The following is a 21,605-nucleotide window of genomic DNA, read 5'->3' on the forward strand; positions in this document are numbered from 1 at the left end:
ACAATATTGCAACTGTTGTTTTGCTAAATCAAGTATATTAAGTGCGTTGTCTACAAATAAAACGGTTAGAAATGGCCTCGAAAGTAATTTAACAAAAGGTATAAAGTGATATTTCTGCCCTTTATGGTCCACTGTGATCCAAAGAACCACCAGTAATAAAACAATTTGAAAAGGTTTTGAACATCTGCCACCGCCATTCGTGTTTTGTGTGATATTGGAACCTGAATCCAACACATTTGCAGGTATATTTCAGGACATTCTTGAAGCGTTGTTAAAATATTGTTGTAAAATTGTTCTCAAAATATACTGCAGAGTTCATTTTTGACACTGTCGTCCACCCCTTGTTCTAATATTTTTGTAATTGCCATTGAAAGAAGTACCAATCCGGTTGCATCGTGTTGCATATTCTGCTATTTGCCCTTCAAACATGCTTCTTATCTGCTCCAAGTGAAAACTGAAGGTCCTCAATGGCTAAACTGCGGTCAGAAAGAAGCATCTGTCTGTTAGTGACATGTTTGCTGAATAACTGTGCTGCTATTTGCTTTTTCAGCACGAGTCACTTCCAACTGTTGCCTTTAGAGGGCGTCGGTCTCTCATCTAAACTACCTAATTACCAAATTCACCATAAACTAAATCAAACATGTCACTCAACTCTTTATGATAGGGGCTGGATCTTCTTCTGTTCAAAAAAATGGTTATTTTTATATATAGATGTATTTTATATTCATTTGTTGAGATAATCCCTCAATTGTCCATATTCGTTAGCTTTCATTATGTATTTGTTATATTTATTTGTATTTAAGAAGCCTAAGAAAATCTACTGACTCATTTTATACAGTAAAAAAGCTCCATTAAGTCTAGGATTATATTAGAAGTGTGCAAACCTTTTGAAATAATGTGAAGTCTAAATAATAAATTGTATTTCAATAAATAACAGACTTCTTTGATGAATTGTATCACTCACCTTCTTTGATGCGTGTGAAAGGTTTCAAAGCTAGTTTCTTTCAAGATAGAAGTAACTTTCATTTGCTTTGAGGCTGTTACTTGAGTTTGTTCGGAATAAAGTTATTTATTCAAATATATATATATATCGAAAGCTACTAATGAAGCTCTTTTTGCTCTAAAAGTGTAGCTCTGTTTTGAACCGTTTTCATGTTTTTTCCAGGTTTTCCCTCCTCCACACTCAAACTATATTCAATAAGAAGTATACATAATATGTATACTTCTTATTGAATATAGTTTGAGTATGAATGCCAAGTGCTGCTTTACTACTCCTTTTCTGCACAATATATGAGATCTCAATACGAAAGCGTTCAACCCTCGTTACATCGCCGTCCTTCACCTTTGATTCCTTTCCTTCTCTCGCTCTCTCGCTCTCCCTCGCTTCCTTCCTCCATCCTTTCCTCCCCTGCTCTCAGGACAAAGCCGGCCTGCCTCGGTGAAAAGTGGAGCTGTGTGGCACTACATTAAAGCCGCAATAAATCACTGGCGTTAAACAGAGAAGTGCCGAGCCGGAGTGGGGAACGTTTGAGAGAGAAAACGGGTCAAAATGTAAAAGCAACATAAGGCCAATTTACATATTGACAAGGCTCGAATAGATGCAAGAAAAATCAATCAACGCCATAACCTTTTTGACTGTAAAGTGTCCGCTTTTCAAATTGCGGCCCTATAAATGTCACAAAAACGGTTGAAACACAGTAAAAAATAGTGAAAACACAACAATTACAGTGAGCAATACACATACAATATACAGCAAATGTAATTAAAAGGCCTGTCTGAATAAATTACTTACATGAAAAAATCTCAATTGGTAAAATAATGTAATTTAGGAGGTATAAAGACAATCGATTTTGAGTCAATGTTGGGAATATAAGGTAAAATGGTTAAAATTGTCGATAGTACTAACTTTTTGCGCAAACTTGTCATGATGTTAGACAGAAATGGCACTGTGAATTCCACCACAAACAAGTTACAAGGGCCAGGTTCTTAGTTGAACATTTTTCATTCATCACAATACGATTACTGTAATGTCTCTGATTGTGATTGACACATGGGAGATAAAACCGATGCCCAGTTTGCTGTTGTAAAGAAGAGAAAAAGGCTGCAATCTTGGTCTTCCAGGCAAGAGATTTCAACCCAGTGATTTACAAAATGTCTATTACAAATGAAACTATTATATATTATCTCTATCTGGAAGTGAGTCCGTCTCAATCACATCTTCAGCCTGTGCGTATGTTGGAGTATCATCACTCCTTCACTGTGGTTCTCCTCCAGGTTTCTATTCTTCCTCGTGGGTTCTTTGTAGATTTTCCTTGCCGAGAAGGAGGGTCCAATGATCTGGGGATCGGGGATGCTCTGGGACAGTTACCCATTTGCTTATTTCCTGTGAATTCTGGCTAATCTACTTTCCTTCTCTGCCTTTTATCAATCAATCACTCGCTCAACCTTTATTTCTTTATTTCCGCACTCAATGTGACCAAAGTGCTTCACAATAAAAAATCGAGTCAATACAAAACACAAAAACTAAGTAAAAAACAAACTGTACAAAATAAAGTGTCTTTACATTACAGAGTGTTAAAAGCCAGTCTGAATAAATATGTTTGAAGCCTGGATTTAAAAAGGTTAAAGTCTGTGATGGTGCGCATGTCGGGGGCTCATGTCGGGGCTCATGTCGGGGGCTCATGTCATGAGGCTCATGTCGGGGGGCTCATGTCGGGGGGCTCATGTCGGGGGCTCATGTCGGGGGCTCATGTCGGGGCTCATGTCGAGGGCTCATGTCATGAGGCTCATGTCGGGGGGCTCATGTCGGGGGCGCATGTCATGAGGCTCATGTCGGGGGCTCATGTCGGGGGCTCATGTCGGGGCTCATGTCGGGGGCTCATGTCATGGGGCTCATGTCGGGGGCTCATGTCGGGAGCTCATGTCGGGGGCTCATGTCATGTTGCGCATGTCGGGGGCTTATGTCATGGGGCTCATGTCGGGGGCTCATGTCGGAGCTCATGTCGAGGGCTCATGTCATGGAGCTCATGTCGGGGGCTCATGTCGGGGGCTCATGTCGGGGGCTCATGTCGGGGGCTCATGTCGGGGGCTCATGTCGGGGGCTCATGTCGGGGGCTCATGTCGGGGGCTCATGTCATGTTGCGCATGTCGGGGGCTCATGTCATGGGGCTCATGTCGAGGGAGCATGTCATGGAGCTCATGTCGGGGGCTCATGTCGGGGGCTCATGTCGGGGGGCGCATGTCGAGGGGCGCATGTCGGGGGCTCATGTCATGGGGCTCATGTCGGGGGCTCATGTCGGGGGCTCATGTCGGGGGCGCATGTCGGGGGCTCATGTCGGGGGCTCATGTCGGGGGCTCATGTCGGGGGCTCATGTCGGGGGCTCATGTCGGGGGCTCATGTCGGGGGGCTCATGTCGAGGGGCTCATGTCGGGGGGCTCATGTCATGGGGCTCATGTCGAGGGCTCATGTCATGGGGCTCATGTCGGGGGCTCATGTCATGGAGCTCATGTCGGGGGCTCATGTCGGGGGCTCATGTCATGTTGCGCATGTCGGGGACTCATGTCATGGGGCTCATGTCGAGGGAGCATGTCATGGAGCTCATGTCGGGGGCTCATGTCGGGGGCTCATGTCGGGGGGCGCATGTCGAGGGGCGCATGTCGGGGGCTCATGTCATGGGGCTCATGTCGGGGGCTCATGTCGGGGGCGCATGTCGGGGGCGCATGTCATGGTGCGCATGTCGGGGGCTCATGTCATGGGGCTCATGTCGGGGGCTCATGTCGGGGGCTCATGTCGGGGGCTCATGTCGGGGGGCTCATGTCATGGGGCTCATGTCATGGGGCTCATGTCGAGGGCTCATGTCGGGGGCTCATGTCGGGGGCTCATGTCGCAGGAGCATGTCATGGGGCTCATGTCGGGGGGCTCATGTCATGGGGCTCATGTCGAGGGCTCATGTCGGGGGCTCATGTCGGGGGCTCATGTCGCAGGAGCATGTCATGGGGCTCATGTCGGGCATGTCATGGGGCTCATGTCATGGGGCTCATGTCGAGGGCTCATGTCGGGGGCTCATGTCGGGGGCTCATGTCGCAGGAGCATGTCATGGGGCTCATGTCGGGGGGCTCATGTCATGGGGCTCATGTCGAGGGCTCATGTCGGGGGCTCATGTCGGGGGCTCATGTCGCAGGAGCATGTCATGGGGCTCATGTCGGGGGGCTCATGTCGGGGGGCAGTTTGTTCCAGAGTCTGGGACCAGCGACAGAAGGCTTGACTAATGGGTGTTTCATCCTGTTTCATCGTTTGATCTCCTCTCTCTCTGCAAAGTAAATCAACATTTTCGTAAAGCTTAGCAAGGCGACCTGCCGTTGTGATCTCGGGCTTTACAAAAATACATGTAATGGCGTTAAACAATTAATATGCAACCACTTTGAGCATGCATGGTGTTGGTCTCAAATGTGGACCAGTGGCTCCTATTTTTCGTCTCTATCGCCCCCTATGCTTTGGCTCACACATTGCGTAACCTTTAACTCTGGTATCGGGGAAATGCCTCGACACTGAACGACACTGCCACAGAAATAAGTCACACATGCTAATATTTCATTGGACGACCTTTAGCCTTGATCACAGCTCACGTTCGCTGTGGCGTAGTGTCAAAACGCTTCTGCAATGTCAAAAGTGTTATTTCCATCCAGTGTGTCATTATGTTTCACCAGTTGATCTTGTGTTGATGATGTGAGAGTGACCACTGCACAAGGAGAGTGACCGCTGCACAAAGAGAGTGACCACTGCACAAGGAGAGTGACCGCTGCACAAAGAGAGTGACCACTGCACAAGGAGAGTGACCGCTGCACAAAGAGAGCGACCGCTGCACAAAGAGTGACCACTGCACAAGGAGAGTGACCGCTGCACAAGGAGAGTGACCGCTTCACAAAGAGAGCGACCACTGCACAAAGAGAGTGACCACTGCACAAAGAGAGCGACCACTGCACAAAGAGAATGACCGTCGCACAAAGAGAGCGACCACTGCACAAAGAGAGTGACCACTGCACAAAGAGAGCGACCGCTGCACAAAGAGAGTGACCACTGCACAAAGAGAGTGACCGCTGCACAAAGAGAGTGACCGCTGCACAAAGCCTTCTCCAGCTTCAAACACTCTCACTGGGTTCAGATCTGTAGTAGATCAGTCTCTGCTTCTACTCAGATGTTTTCTCTGCTCGATGCCAACGACTTGACCCTTCCCAAACACACGGACCTCTCCTCCATGACCACGGGATTCGTCTTTCCACACGGTTGTTTCAGAAATGCATTGGTTGGGTTTGAAAGATCATCACCCACGCAGATAATTATCCAATAGGAGGAGAGGACCTAGTGTACTTGCTGAGTTGAATCCAAGTGACAACCGGCAGTGTATTATAGCATATTATAGTAATTATTTCAATTATATGTCCTCGTTTTATTGATAAAGATATCCAAGAGTCTCTGAAACATTATTAAGTAAGTAAAATGCACCACAAATGACATGTTCCTGACCTGAAACCAATCCCAGGCAAGCTTCCCAGTGCCCTCTGTGTACCACCCCACGACACCACATTGACCACTATTTACACAGCTCTGCCCTACTTCTCATCACCCACACACCCCCCCCCTCGTCCACCACCGGCCGTCCCAGCACTGTACGGGAGCCCCACTTCACCCACTCAACAGACCCGCTCGCTACAGTGGGATGAGGAGCTTACTGTCTCCTCTCCGCTCTTTTGTTCCCTTTGTTTGGCCCGCAGCAAGACAGAAAAACAGAGGAAATCCAGCGGCGGAGCGCGGAGCGGAGGCAGGAGGATCGGGGAGGATTAGCCCGCTTCTGGGTCGGGACATCCAGCCAATTTTGAATGGGACAAGACAAACGTTAGCGCAAGAACAATGGCAGATCATTTCTAGCCGTGCTATGAATCTCGTGAAGCGTTCGGTAATAACTAGGGTATGCGCATTTTTATCAAGGTTGGTATGGAAATGGAGTGGAGCCTGTGGAGAACATTGTGTTGTGCTCTATATTCACTCGTCCCAAAGAGAGTATGAGACCTTCGGATGTATTGTTCTCACAGATATAAGCTTGGAGATACACGCTACAGAGAATGTGGTCCTTTACTGTATATAGGACACTGTATATAGTATTCTACTGTGTTTTTTATTCAGACATTAGAAGGTTTGATCGTTGGATTTTGATGACAATGATCAGTCCATTACAGCATTTAACAGAGATCGAAATGAATGTATTGTTCTGTTAATGAGTCAGTAAATGAGAGTTGATTGTAAATGTAAGATATTATGTGATGTCAAAATTTTGCATTTGATGTTTTTGTAGAAAATACAAAATTAGAGGGGACATACTTTGCAAAATCAACTTTAATGACTGTTTAACCTTGTTTCAATTGTGTTTCCTCAGCACTCGTCTGCTCAAAGTTGTATTCTTATTCATTCATGCATGTTTGAGTCATTCAAAATTGTCCTGCATCAATCGGGCGGCATGGTACGGGAAGAAGGTCCTGAGATTGTGTATTCTCCTGTCTTTGTGGAGTTTGCATATTCTCCCTGTGTCTGCATAGGTTTCTTGCAGGTGCACCAGTTTCCCCTCCCACTAAAAACATGTGCAATAGACTCCTCCTCTATGCAAAAGAGACATTACAGTACATTTCAGTGGGACTTTCTGGGTTAAATGAAAGTCAACTGAAGCTTGAGTGCTCATAAAATTCCTGATTTCACCTACCCCCTATCCCCGCTCACAGCTTTGTACTCAGATGTGATAATGTGAGACAAATCTGCTGCTTGTCACAGTAAAATGACACCGTGAAGAGGCAGGGTCAATGGAATGTTTATGTCATGAAGCCGGTTTAATGAGCAGAATGTAAAATCTACTTATGTTATAGTTAAATAAAGTACCTGAAAAAAGCCTAATATGTCTCCATTAGATATCATCCAAAATCAAAAACAGTTTTATAAAAGCTTGCAGTGTAATTATATTTATTGGGATGATAGAAATATGATAATACATCTTCATTGGTGTCAATAGTCGGTGGTATAGCGGATTATGGCATTGCACATATAGTTGTTACCACCTTGGAATTACGTCGCCTCCCAGCCTTGACCATTTGCTGAATGTTTCTTCCCTCGCTGTCCCATTTCCCGCTACAGCTTTCTGTCCAACAAAGCCTTCCCCCCAAAATCCAAACAAAATCAAACACTTCTCTAGCTTAAACTGTATAATCATTGTTTATCTAAATACTGCAAAAAGGTCATTTAAATGCGGATTAAAACCTATTAAATTATCTGTAAATTCTCAAAAATCTCAGCACAAAACCGACTACAGGCCGTTATGTGTCATTTGAAACCCAATACAAATGCCAATAACGTCAAACTCTCTTCCACTTTTCCGCATCTCCCTCCGTCTCGTGGATGTGCGTTGCGTCTGTGTTGTTGGCGGCGGACGAACAAAGCCGCGCGCCCGGACATGAGGAGCCCTGACTTTGCAGCCTCCTTTTCCCCCCACCGCGAATTCAGCCGACGTCGTAACCCATTTGGAACGATCGATGTCGTTGGCGAGAATGTCGTTTTAACAAGCGCTATTATTTAGCGCTATGTGAAAGAGTAGATGATGCCGCGCTTTAGAGTTTATGGGAGAGGATGGCGAAGGGGGCGCATGCAGATTTGGAGAGTGGCTGGATGCATAATTGATGAAGAGTAAGAGCTAATTCCAATCCAAACACACGAGGGGGAAGAGGGAGACCGGCTGCAGACGCAAGGCTCCTGCTAACGTAATATAAGAGTTGCTAACAGTGCGCGGTCGCCCGGCACAGTTAGCTGGTAAAGACATGAATAATCCAATGTGGTATTAGAGATTAGATGGAGTAAATTCACAGCGATCAAAAACACATTTACAATTATAGGCCATTAGGTTTAAAAATGTGATCAGTGTGGACCATGACAAAAAGGGCAAAGCAGCGGGTGGAACAGTTTTTTAATAAAACATAACAGTAAGAAATACTTCAATAAAATATTAGGTACCTGAATGTTTTTATTTGTAGATTATTCGAGTTTAGTTTTTTTTTATTTGCTTTCTTTTGCCACAAAACTAGCATTAGCAATAGCATTGACCCACAAACACCTTCCTTTCCACACCCAGAAGGGCCCGCTGGGGAGGTATTCACCTCATTTGTGAAGTCTTTAACATGTTGTCAGTGACATCAGCTGCAGTTTGCCATTCACTGCCTAGTGTGTCGGGATTTACGGATCGTGTGTACAGAGCCCATTGTCAATAAGTACTAAATGCATTTGGTGAATTGGCAAAGAAATAGAAATAAATATAATACTAGCATTGCAACTAACAATTAGATTAGAAGGCAATTAGTCACAATGTTTTTGATAAGCCGACAAAAAATTACCGTATTTTCTACTCTAAGTCGCACCTTTTTTAACAGTTTTGGCCGGGGTGCGACTTATTCTTACTTATGTGATATTATTTGTTATTTTCACACTTACAACCGCATTTCATACTCCAGTGCCACTTATGTATGTTTTTTTCTTCTCTTTTATGCATTTTTTGGCTAGTGCGACTTATACTCCGGTGCGACTTATAGTCCAGAAAATCATCTTTATGAATACAAAAGAAATACCATTATTTCTTTTGTATTTATAATTTATAAAGATGTTTTTTTTTAATACATTTTTAACCTGACAAAGGTGTGCTGACTGAAGGCTTATAGAGAATATTTACCAATCAAAGCAGAACTAAGCAACATTTACGCATATTAAATGTATTTGGAAGATCCTATGATGCTTGAATATGTATTTTTAGGGCATTTGAAGTGTCTGTTGTCTCCCACTACTGGTTTTGGGGACGGAAAACCAGCTTTGCAACATTGCCGACATCACCCGAAGACTATGCTGTGAAACCATGGCTCTCTTTTATATCTGGCAATGCTGAATGTCTAGACTTAAGCCACTTAACCCTGAGTACCTTGTATGACAGTGGGGTGAGCACAAATGGCTTGTGGTGGTCGGAGGGGTCGATGAGTATGGGATGGGATGAAAAAACAATGACAATGTAGTGGCTTCGACGAGCTGGTAAAGCCAATTCCAAGGCCACAGTTTGAGCCATGCACTTCATTCACTGTGTCCTTTCCAAGTGCGTTTGCTTGTATATATTCATCTTTATCACGTCGTATAGTCATCAACTTAAAACATGGACAGCTGAAAAAACCCTCCAGCTAAAGTGGTCCAGGCAAAGGCTGTCTCAAACGGGTCACTGCTTCGACCTGCTCTAGGAACGGGATCAAACCTGGGGCCACAACATACTGCAAGATAAAACATTCCACACACATGTCGTAGAATAACCTTGTGATCTATTTTTCGTGCGTTTATATATTTGGCGCTGAGAAGTCATAGTTTAAAAAGACAACAGTACAATGACATTCTCCAGGACCCGATCTCGCATCTCGTCTTGTGGCATTCGTGTCCTGTCCAGCAACACTGACCGATGCATAGGTCAAATGTGTGGACAATAAGAGACATAGCGGTAAATTCTGTGTTAGCCAAGCATCATTAAAATCATATTCATTCTTTCAACCAGAGTATTTTATTAAGAAGCTATGTAATTCTGAGGACATCACAACAAACAGAAGCTGGGAAAAAAACTTGCACAATCCTTAAGAGACTACGAAATCTTTTATATGATAACCAGTAAACCAAATTCCATTCCAAAGTAGTAAAATTTCCTCCGTGGCTAGCAGAAAAAGCTAAGCAAACACAAGCTGCTCATTAAAACGCTCGCCAAAACACAAAACAGCAACATTAAGTCTTGGAGAAATGAGGTTATTGCCACAAGCAAACTCCCCTTCAGTGGCTCGGTTAAGACTAAATTAAGATATCATGGCTAAATTAATATGCAAAGTGTGTTTTATTAGCATATCCTTCATCCATATTAACGGAGAACTTATATATTCGCTGGCACTGGAACTGTCCATACGAATGTCTAACTGTAACCATAAATATACTTCCCTATTAATGTAAGATGTGTGTCACGAAGGACTGAATTAAGTTAATCAATTTATCGCACCAAATCAATTATTTAAATATTTGCTACTAATTTAGTTATAGAATCATCTTTATCTGGCCAGTACCCAGACTACTACTGAAACACGCTATGTGCTGAGTGAAAATCCAGATGACACGGGAAAATATGTATGTATTTTGTCAGCGAGAACACTCAAGATGTCCTTCAGTTCGTCTTAAACTGGGTCAATGTATGAATTTGTTTCCTGTATTTTCCGGATTATAAGTCGCACATAGTTTGGCCGGGGTGCAATTTATACTCCAGGGTGACTTATATGTGATATTATTCGTTATTTTCACACTGACAACCACAAGAGGGTGCTCTAGGCTCTAAGCGACGCAGAAGATGAATCTGCACTTCCTCTTCCTCTGGAGTTTGTGGAGTTGTTTAGAAGTGACACAGAGGAAGAAGAATTCAATGGATTTAGTGATTTGGGGTAAAACTGATGCTTTGGTAAACTTGTTAGCATGTTCTTTATGCTATAGTTATCTGAATAACTGTTCATATGTTACGTTAACATACCAGACACTTACCACAGTTCTGTCTGTGCCTCATGTAGCTGAAGGTTTTAGCGTTAGCATACGTACACCTATTCACCATGTTCTCTAATCTGTTATTATTTTAAACTGCATGGAATTAGAAACTGCTACAGGCACATCCACAACTTTGATTTGAATGTTTTCATAGATTTTAAATGCAACTTATTCCACAGACTTGCACCTCTGACAGAGAAGTATTGTCATGATCTGTTATTATCATGTCTTAAACTCATGGAATGATATGTATTATGTAATTGTGTGTACACATTTTTCTAAAAGGCCCTGAAAAGCATTTAGTGCGTGTGAATATTCTGTGTGTGTACAATAAAAGGTTAGTGGGTTCTCATCATTACATCCATGACAGCAAAAAAAAGCCTGTTCCGTAATGTGCCATGCGTTTCTTTACCAACATTCCACTGACCTTTTCCCGGTGCAGGTGTGCGAGTCGGACCACATGTGGATAAGTGACAACATGTGTAATTTTGACCTCTGCCCTTTCAGGTGTCGGACTGCGACTAATGCTGAACCTGTGTCTCCACTGGGGTTTCCATTAAATATGAACCACATGCACGTACGGAAACTTGCACCCCCCGACCTGCTCCGCGATCTGCAGAAATGTGCCCGAAGAGTCCATGAATTATACGGGATAAATCGCTGTAATCTGAGCGTTCTCTGTGTTTACATGGGCTTGAATGTCCCGGGCATGATCAGGTTTTTTAAGTATCCCGGTTTTGTCTTTTTCCATGTAAACGCAGTATCCTAGTCAATAGAAACCGGGTATATTCCACGAGTATCCAGAATATGTGACATTTAAACGACTTCTTGCTGTACTGAGCATGTGCAAACCCAACAAACGCATTTGGCGGGAGCTGCTAATTTCGCCGAATGACTCAAACATCTTCCAGGGCTTTTCATCTGTATCATGTTATCATCAGACAGCAATTACGTCGTCTACTGGACAGTACAGCCAACTCTAAACAGCCAAATCATTCCTGTGGTGCTCTGTGTGTTGCTCTTGGACTGAACTGACGCTGTTAAAAACAACATTTTAAAACGTTGTGCATGCGCTCTACATGTTATGTGATTGTATCTTGTCTCTTTGTTGTTAGACATGTGCTAAAAGCCATAAGTTAAAAAAAGTGAAATGCCATTTATGTGCCAAAGTTTCCATAGTTACCGCTCGAAGCATCCAGAATACCACCGCGTCCGCACAACAACAGGGAGCATGCTGGTTTCCCTGAGCAAATGGGAACGTCATATCCAGGGGTAATTGGGATGTATGATGTAAAAGTGGCCTTGGTGCCGGCCAAAGAGCTTGTTTAGGTGTTTTCAGGCTTTTAGAATATCTCACATCTTCATAATTGGAAAGAATTCTGTAGTGAAAAATGTGCTATGATTTTATTTTTTTTAAAACACCACGTCAAAGTGCACACTAGTCACTACGGGATCTGCTAACTGCTGGTGAAACTGTGGTTGTCAACTGTGGGACTGTCCTATTGTTTCTCAAGTTCTGGACTGAGATTATGAGGCGCTGCTGATTGTCTTGGACACCGATATTCCATTTGACTTTATAACAATGTATTGCGGACGTAGAACTCCAGTGATGGAGATGGTTCATGGATACATGTGGAATGTACTTTTAGATGCAGCAAAAAAAAAAGGCAGAAACAAATAAATGGATGACGGGAACTGAGCCGACTGTCGAGGACTGGACTGAGACAACGTTGGACATTTATGAAACGGAAAAACTGACTTTTAAATTTGAACTTAAACAGGGACAAATTTAACAATCACTGGGACAGACACATTTAGCGAACTGACATTTTATTTCTTATTTCCTTTTGATATTACTGTACTCTGTCTGGTCATGTTTTGTTTGCTCTTGTTCTGTTTGCTAAAAAATGAAAATCTCACATCTTAGTATTGTTCTATAACATTAGCATTGTGCATAAAACACAAATTAGAAACGCGGTAACGACGAGGCTTAGAACAAGAGCATTGACGTTGTTAAGCTGCACGGTGAAGACAATTTTCATTGCTGAAATGACAAAAATATAATGACGCGTACACTTTCGAAACAAAGAGGGGCTGGATTACCACTGGGGCTGCAAGATTTATTGCAATGGAATCAAAATCACAAACTGAATGGACGCAATTAGCAAACTGCAAAGACTACGGTTTTGGAAGTAGCGTCATTTCCTACAAAAAAAAAACAACATGTCTGGTTTTGCATAAAAAACGCTAACCCTATATACACACACCATACAACAAATACATCGCAAATCTAATCGCAATTATAATACTTGCCAGAATAAACACAATCTGATATTTTTCCCAAATTTTGCAGCCCTAATTACCACGTACACCAATCATTTTGAGGTCTTGAAAAGCGGCCTGAATTTCCCAAAGTAAAAAAAGGTTACGCTAGATCTTTCTTTATATGCCAACAATAATATATGATCACAAACTCAAGCTAAACATGATTAAACGCTCCAAAAGATATTCCAAACCAACGCAACAATGCCAAAAAGTCGTTCCAAACTCCCAATAAAGACGTACATGTCCCTTTGAAAGCTTCATCAGAACTTAATACTCTTGCAGTAGCTTGTTTTGTGCAGCTGAACAAGAGTTTATTGATTGGCCACATCAGTGCTTTGTGAGCCTGTTCATAATGATGAGTGTAGTACAGTGACGAGAAGGCTTTGACAGGCCTCACAATGGCTGCAGTGACAGGACCAGGGTTGGCCCGGCTCCACGCTCCACACTGACCACCGCTCGCTCCCCCCCCCCCCCCGTTCATTCGCTCGGAGCGGGGGTCCGAACGAGCCCTCGAACCGAGCACGGATGCTAACGTGATACAAATACTATCAGGCAGGTCAAACGGACTAAAATGTTACACAGACTGGAGTAAACTCAAAAGGCAAATGGATAACTAAAACTCCTGATGGACAATGAAACAGGAATACCAAAACAGACTAAAACTCAAAGTGTCCCGGGACGAGGGACTGAAGGGAGAGAGGGAGCATATATACCCTCCCATAGACTAACGAGAGAATGAAGGGAGAGAAGGAGCATATATACCCTCCCATAGACTAACGAGAGAATGAAGGGAGAGAAGGAGCATATATACCCTCCCATAGACTAACGAGAGAATGAAGGGAGAGAAGGAGCATATATACCCTCCCATAGACTGATGAGGGACTGAAGGGAGAGAGGGAGCATATATACCCTCCCATAGACTGATGAGGGACTGAAGGGAGAGAGGGAGCATATATACCCTCCCATAGACTGATGAGGGCATGAAGGGAGAGAGGGAGCATATATACCCTCCCATAGACTAACGAGAGAATGAAGGGAGAGAGGGAGCATATATACCCTCCCATAGACTGATGAGGGAATGAAGGGAGAGAGGGAGCATATATACCCTCCCATAGACTAACGAGAGAATGAAGGGAGAGAGGGAGCATATATACCCTCCCATAGACTGATGAGGGACTGAAGAGAGAGGGAGCATATATACCCTCCCATAGACTGATGAGGGACTGAAGAGAGAGGGAGCATATATACCCTCCCATAGACTGATGAGGGACTGAAGGGAGAGGGAGCATATATACCCTCCCATAGACTGATGAGGGACTGAAGGGAGAGAGGGAGCATATATACCCTCCCATAGTCTAACGAGGGACTGAAGGGAGAGAGGGAGCATATATACCCTCCCATAGACTGATGAGGGCATGAAGGGAGAGAGGGAGCATATATACCCTCCCATAGACTGATGAGGGCATGAAGGGAGAGAGGGAGCATATATACCCTCCCATAGACTGATGAGGGCATGAAGGGAGAGAGGGAGCATATATACCCTCCCATAGACTGATGAGGGAATGAACGGCAGCTGCAGAGAGCGGGAAATCAGGGCAGGGATCAAAACACGAACTGGAGCAGAACAAGAGCTGAACCAGAGAAAACACAAACAAGAACAGAAACACAGGATCATGACAAATACACATATGGGCCGCTAGTCGCTGCAAGTCGGCCGATGCTACGAGGATCTGAAAATAGAAATGTTAAATGAAGCTTTTGGCTCAGAAAAGCAAAGTTCATCTATAAACAAATATGAAATCTTATTGAACTTCTATTTATGAATCATCAAATTGCTGCAATAGGTTAGGTTCACGCTCTAGACTTTGATGATGGGGCCTATGGAACTATGTTGGGCATTTACCGTATTTTCTGGACTATAAGTCATCATTTATTGCATATGAATGAGCATACGTGATACTGTACACATGCTGTAAACACGCAGGATTGCAGTCACAGGCTCACTTCTATCCATTACCATCATCATAAATTGACTCTCATTCATACACCAAAGCACCTGGACACTGGAGGCGAGGTGGGTGAAGTGTCTTGCCCAAGGACACAGAGGCAGCGTGCACTAGAGCCGTGCCGTCCCACTGCGGCATCTGGCATTCCTAGAGGCCTCCCGTCATTTTTAAAGTCTATCGCTCTGTCCTTGTGATTTACTATGAGCATAAACAACCAATGAATAAACATGAACATGAATAAAACATTTACAACACATTTAGAACATAGCATTTAGATATAAGTTAAAGGTACCTGAGTTTTATAGTTCTTTTATAGTTCTATAGTATTCTTTGCATGTAATAAAGTCAAATCTATATTGTCCCAGTATAGATATATTGTAAAAGCATCTGTTCGGGGGGAAAATGAGACCTTCTCTGTATCTAAATATAGAGTGTTCTATTCTCCCAGAAGCAGGAAGACCGCGGCTAGCATGCTAATGTTTGTTAGCTTTACCTGGACCGACAAAAAGCTCAGAGATTCATGGAAAGTGCTTAAGAATTATGATTAAGATGCTGGAAATGCATTAGGCTAGATACACACGAGGAAAGAGTTTAACTATAATTCTGTTTTCATGTTTCTAAACAGTAAAAAAAAGCAGGTACAGCGCCTTTAAAGGGATAACTACGCACATTTTCTTCTGAGCTTTTGGGACTGTTATTATTTGCCTTTCACTCTTCATCCGGTCAATGGAAATAAATCTGGTGATTGTACCAGTTCTTTCAAGAAGAAAAGAGTTGTGGCCTGAATGGAATAACTTTTTGAATTGATCTTGAACACAAACACCATACTGTACATGCTGTAGTATATACTAATTCAAAGTATTTAATCCAAGTCTATTTATATTTTATGTATCATGCATGCCTTATTTCATTGTACTTGTTTCTATTTTATCATTGTTATTCACGTTGGTTATTACGTTATTCATGTTGCTGACTCTGATTCTCATACTGGACTCACGTTACATGGATCATTTGCCACCCTCCATGATAGAAAACATAGATTTAGAACTTTAAATTCTCACATATTTTAAACAATATTATCTGATTTAATTTTATTATCTGATGCTCTCTCGTTCATGCGCTGTATCTCAAGGTCTCGATTCTCAAACCACTTCCATCGTCGCGATCAGGAGTTATACAGCTCGACGTTTACATATTTGAGGTTGATGAGGAAACCGGACACGAGTAGAACATGCAAACCACACAGAAAAGAGTGCAAAATGTTGTGCCAATGTGCTGCAAAACAACAACAAAAGAATTGCCTTCCAAAGTGCCTCTGCAAAGGTTATCATCGCATCAGGACTTGTAAGAAAAGGACGTTGTGTAAAGAAATGGATGACATCGCCGGCTCACTTCCACTTCCACCACCGTTGATGTTTATTTAATTCGAGAGTGCCTCATTTTCCATTTCACCAAACATTGCCATAAACGGCTGCCTGACGGTGAGCGAGCACGGACTCCGACACAGCCACGTAAATCACGAGACAATATCATTATGATTTATGAAAGCTCTATGTGCATAAAAGCCTCGCCGCGCTTTGTGCAATATCCAGAGTAAATCTTGGTTGTGAGAGGTGAGTCTCAGTGAAACAGATGTGTTTGACCAGAAAAACACAGCGTAAGTTCATGACACGGGTCCATTCAGAACTCGAGAATATAAAACATTGTCTGCAACACTGGTCTTAAAGTGCCTATGACAGTTTTTACCATTTTCTAATGTATTGGTGTATTTATACCTGTAGTACATATAAATTATAGTTTTGCAGCAATCGAGCAGGTATTTGTGGAGAAAACGTTGAAAAATCTATGGAAAATAACAGGAAGTGAAATCACACTAAGGATACTCATTCCAGTCTAAGTTTATGCATAATTTACACACAAAAAACAACTATTTTGACCAAATAAAGTTGCTCTTAAATTAAAAAAGTGTGACATTAGATGAGTTTTTGGTTCTGGGTAATTTCCTAATGTGATATCATCAATTATAAACAGGAAGTGACATTATAAACCTTAAAAAAATTGCTATTCTGTGATAACATTTTTATATTTTTTTATAAAGAGAGAGATTCAAACTATATTTATATTAACTGCATTTTAGTTCAATGAGTCGTCCGACCTGTAGGGGGCGCTTTAAGCGTTCAGTAGAACACAATAGGGACTATCAAGGCTGAACTCTTGTCCACTCAATCAAACAATCAAACGACAACATTTTTACTTGTATTTTCTTTCTTGTGCACCTGCTCGTGGCCGTTAGCGTTCTACAGATGCACACAGAGAATCTATCGATGATCGAGTCTATATTAAATTAAAACGATATGTAAATGTATAAAAAACAACAACAACAATAGAAAATGTCCAAAGGTTCTCTCACGGTCAAAAAGTACAAATGTCATTCTGGGAACTGAATACAAGGGATGGAAGTATCATATGTTAAGTATTGATACAGCGATATCATTTTAAATCCTTTTTTATACATATATTTATTGAAACGTCTTCACCCATAAGGTTAGACCAGTATTGAGTTATGGTATGGTAAGAGCCACAAATGTTGAACCTGTTACAACGCCGGGGGTTGTAAGAGTATTTGTCATGTAATTATTTAAAATATGGAACTGTTTTAAAGCTATTTGCAAAAAATATTAAGTGTGAATGTAACATAATAAAGTATAATAATAATGATATATTTTATTAATACTGCGCTTTGCAAGACACTAAAAGACACTTTACATAGCATAACAGTAAGAAAAACTATTTAAAGCAACAATTAATGCAAAAAGATAAAAAACAGTAAATCAATAGAGTAAAAGAGTGAATTTAAGGATTAAAGTAGTTCTAAACAAATGGATCTGGAGGTTTTTCTAAATACATACACCAAATAAATACAATTAAACCTGATGCATGGTTAATTTGTGGAGGTCCCAGCATAAAAACACTCGGCATATTCAACCACAGCACAAAATGACATTCCAAACTTCCACATCGTGCTCAACGTGAACCTGTTTATCCAGGACGTCACAAAAACTCAACATTTCGACCCAAAACTACAACATCTTTGACCTATTCTGAAACGCGTTTACAAGAAGTCGGAACACTTTCTTTACAAACGACTATACCACCAATTCTATAGCATGGGTCTGTACTGCAGCCAGCTGACCGTGAACGTGACCTCAGCGTTTCGTCATATTAGCCTCTGGTGACCCGCGCGCGAGTGAATAATGCACTAAAGTTCACAGACGCCGCCCCCGGGGATCACATCGGCACTCGTCTGCTCTCACACTTCCTGAGCAAAAAACCCAGACTGTTCCAGTTTTACGGGTAAATGCTTTGACCCACTGTATCAATAATGTAGAGGACCCACTGTATCGTCTGCGAGATGATGCAGAAAAAGTGGAAAATTAAGTTTATTGACAGTAAGAAATCGAAAAAGAGACGGAAATAAAGGTACAGCGAGTGTGACTGTGTGAATAATGTTACGTTCCATCCGCAGCGTACTACGTTATAGCTACAGGGTTGTGGAATGGCGTACACGAACTCTAAAGTCTGTGAAATCAGTGAAAACTTTGTCAGAAAAGTCCGAAAACGCTCTATTTTCCAGTTCTGGATCTGCTACTTTCATTTAATCCCATTCGATTTTGAGCAAAGACAAGGCTCCGCCCTCTCGTTGTGCAAAAAAACCTGTTGAATTTTGCCATTTTCTATGATAAACCTGAACCGAGACGTCCATGTGAACATATTAGCACATTTCTGACAGATTGCAAGAATATAATCTGATCATTGCTGCTGGAATAACGCCCGAGATTTATGTTCATTAATAATATCTTAGAAAGTATTAATGCTGGTGCAGAATGAGCGGAGTGGAGGGAGGGCGGAGGAGCAGCAGAGGAAGTGAGAACCTGCAGACGGGGTTAAAGGTCACAACGAGGCAGATAGTGAGGAAAGAGGAAGGAAAAGTGCACTTTTCAACACTTTTCTCTGCTGACAATAGCAACGCCCTTGATTTGTGAACACGATGTGCAAAGGAAAGGTTTGGTTCGCTTTTCCTTGTAATACAAAAGTTACATTCTAATATAGTCTTTGAAAATAATTAATAAATGCATGATATTGAATTGTGCAAACAAATGTCTGGACCTAATTAAGATTTACATTTTGATTGCCGGTACTAGCAGTGAGTTGGAATAGATTAATAATAATGAAAAAGGTCCCAAATACATACAGTGTTTACCTGCCATTTATCCAAGGTTTATTTTATTATGGATATTAATAATCAACAAAATGTGTAACTATTATTCACCGTAAACACCTATAGTTGGCTTTTTAGAATGTCATTATAATTACAAATAAACATTTAACTCAAGCGCTTCCATTTTGGTACGTTTCCTTATTCCTCATTTACAGCTTTGAGAACAATAGAATTGGCAGCGAACAATCCAGTGTTTTTTCTTTTCTGTTCAGGCAGATCATGGTCCCAAATTAAGACCTACGTAAGTGTACGAGCAATGAGAGAACTATGAGTCTATACAAGGAGAATGAGAGAAAAGGCTCTGTGTGGAGACTACCTCACGCACATGTGCAGCAGCAGTGCTGTGTCATAGGTGCTCATGTTGCTATGCAACCATCCTAAATGGATGATGTTCATTCCTGTTGTCATGTTGAAACCAGGCAGAATTCACATTTTCCAACACCAGCTGAAAATCTACTTATTTTGAAAAATAAGTCTATATTTGGTTATGATATTCTCCTCCACATTGTGGGCTTTAGTTAGATTTACCCTTGAATAAAGCTTACGTCCACATTTTTGTAAAGCAATAGCCTTCACTCTTCACTGGTCAGAGTACAATGTGTAACCCACCCCCAACAGGGCAGACTGTGGCATCAGTGCCCTCTGGCTCCTGGATGTCCGGCCAGTGGCACTGGTCAGAGAAAATGACTGGCAGCCCCTTGATGTCCAAGACAAAAAGCTTGTGAGCTCCTCAGACTGACAGACTGGACAGACTGACCACTGCGCAGAGCGGGTCAGTCCACAGTGGCACTGCGCGTGTGACGGCTGTGCGCCTTCTCACGCCTTCATGTGCTGCTGCCAGATCAGCCTGACACTAAATCAATGACGCGGCACTCTGTGGAGACGCACCGAGTCCTGTGAACAGCAGAGGCGTAAAGCAGGGCTCAGTGTGCACTTCATGTACACACACTTCATGTACACACACTTCATGTACACACACTTCATGTACACACACTTCATGTACACACACTTCATGTACACAACCGCGGACACGCGGCTTTGTCCAAAACAACGGCGCGCTCAATGATGGCGACACTGATCATGACGAGGAGCATCTCAATCAGCTCCACTCAGCCTCAGGGCCAGGCCATGTCACAGACTGTCCAGCACCAGGCCATGTCACGGACTGTCCAGCACCAGGCCATGTTCTGAACTGTCCAGCACCAGGCCATGTCCTGGACTGTCCAGCACCAGGCCATGTCCTGGACTGTCCAGCACCGTGCCATGTCACGGACTGTCCAGCACCAGGCCATGTCACGGACTGTCCAGCACCAGGCCATGTCCTGGACTGTCCAGCACCAGGCCATGTCCTGAACTGTCCAGCACCGTGCCATGTCACGGACTGTCCAGCACCAGGCCATGTCCTGGACTGTCCAGCACCAGGCCATGTCCTGGACTGTCCAGCACCAGGCCATGTCCTGGACTGTCCAGCACCAAGCCATGTCCTGAACTGTCCAGCACCAGGCCATGTCCAGCGCCTTCATGCAGCTCAGCTCTGTTACAATGGCACAGAGAAGCTTCAATGAGTCACCTCAGCCCTGCATGTGCCCCATCTTCACCGGGACTCTGTAGGCCATTATAGTCATCTATATTAGGGCCATAATCAGAATAACACTGGATGATGCGCTCCACGCGTTAAACCACCTGCACAAATGCGCAGAGCAGCGCGTGCGCGTCCCTCACAGCAGACCCTGGACATTAGGACATTCTACACAGAGCAGCTCGTGTTAATCGTGCAGAGAGCAAGAGGAGAGAGTGGGAGTCACACTGAGACCCCCGGCCCGCTGCATTACTATTCTATGACTATTTACACAGCGCGAGGACTGAACACGCTGCGCAGCCTTCAATGTGCGGGACAAGAGTCACGTGACGGGGACATTTGGCCCTCACACAGCCCCGTTCACCTGGTGGCGCATGATACATTTGACAGCCGCGCGTGCATTTACCTTCATGTCGTTGACAATCGCCTGGAACAGACCCCCAAGGGCCCCGCATTCCTTCTCCACGGTCTCCATGTTCGCCAAATCCACCATTCTCCACTATTTAAGAGGCTCGCGCTCCCAACGCACAGGAAACAAATCAAATGCAAAATGTAATTCCCCCCCCAAAAAAAGGAAAAGCCTCGCTCCCCCGATCCTTCCCTGTGTCGGCCCGGAGAGGAATGAAAAGGATGCGACGCGAAGGAAAGAGGGACGCGTGACGGGAGAGAGATGCCGCGGGAGGAGGCTCTGCGGTGCGGCGGGCGCGGGGCAAGAGATGGCTCAGTCAGGCGGAGCGGGGACGTGCAGACGGTACCGGTCCGACCACGCTCATCCCGGCGCAGCTAGCG

At 43.3% G+C, this 21,605-nt stretch overlaps 1 protein-coding gene across 2 annotated transcripts in view; it reads right to left on the reverse strand.

Annotated features, from left to right (window-relative positions):
- The window catches only part of mtss1lb (MTSS I-BAR domain containing 2b), an 87,610-nt gene extending 66,288 nt beyond the window's left edge, over positions 1 to 21,322 (reverse strand). For both annotated transcript variants that reach the window (XM_072464990.1, XM_072464989.1), the window contains exon 1: positions 21,223 to 21,322. In XM_072464990.1, coding sequence (XP_072321091.1) covers positions 21,223 to 21,309 — 87 coding nt within the window. In that variant the 5' untranslated portion in view covers positions 21,310 to 21,322. The remainder of the gene's footprint in view (positions 1 to 21,222) is intronic.
- Between the last annotated feature and the right edge of the window lie 283 nt (positions 21,323 to 21,605).

The sequence above is a fragment of the Eucyclogobius newberryi genome, unplaced genomic scaffold (assembly GCF_026437365.1).
Source record: "Eucyclogobius newberryi isolate DKJ021-1_F unplaced genomic scaffold, fEucNew1.0.hap1 SCAF_5, whole genome shotgun sequence".
Taxonomy (NCBI): Eukaryota; Metazoa; Chordata; class Actinopteri; order Gobiiformes; family Gobiidae; genus Eucyclogobius; species Eucyclogobius newberryi.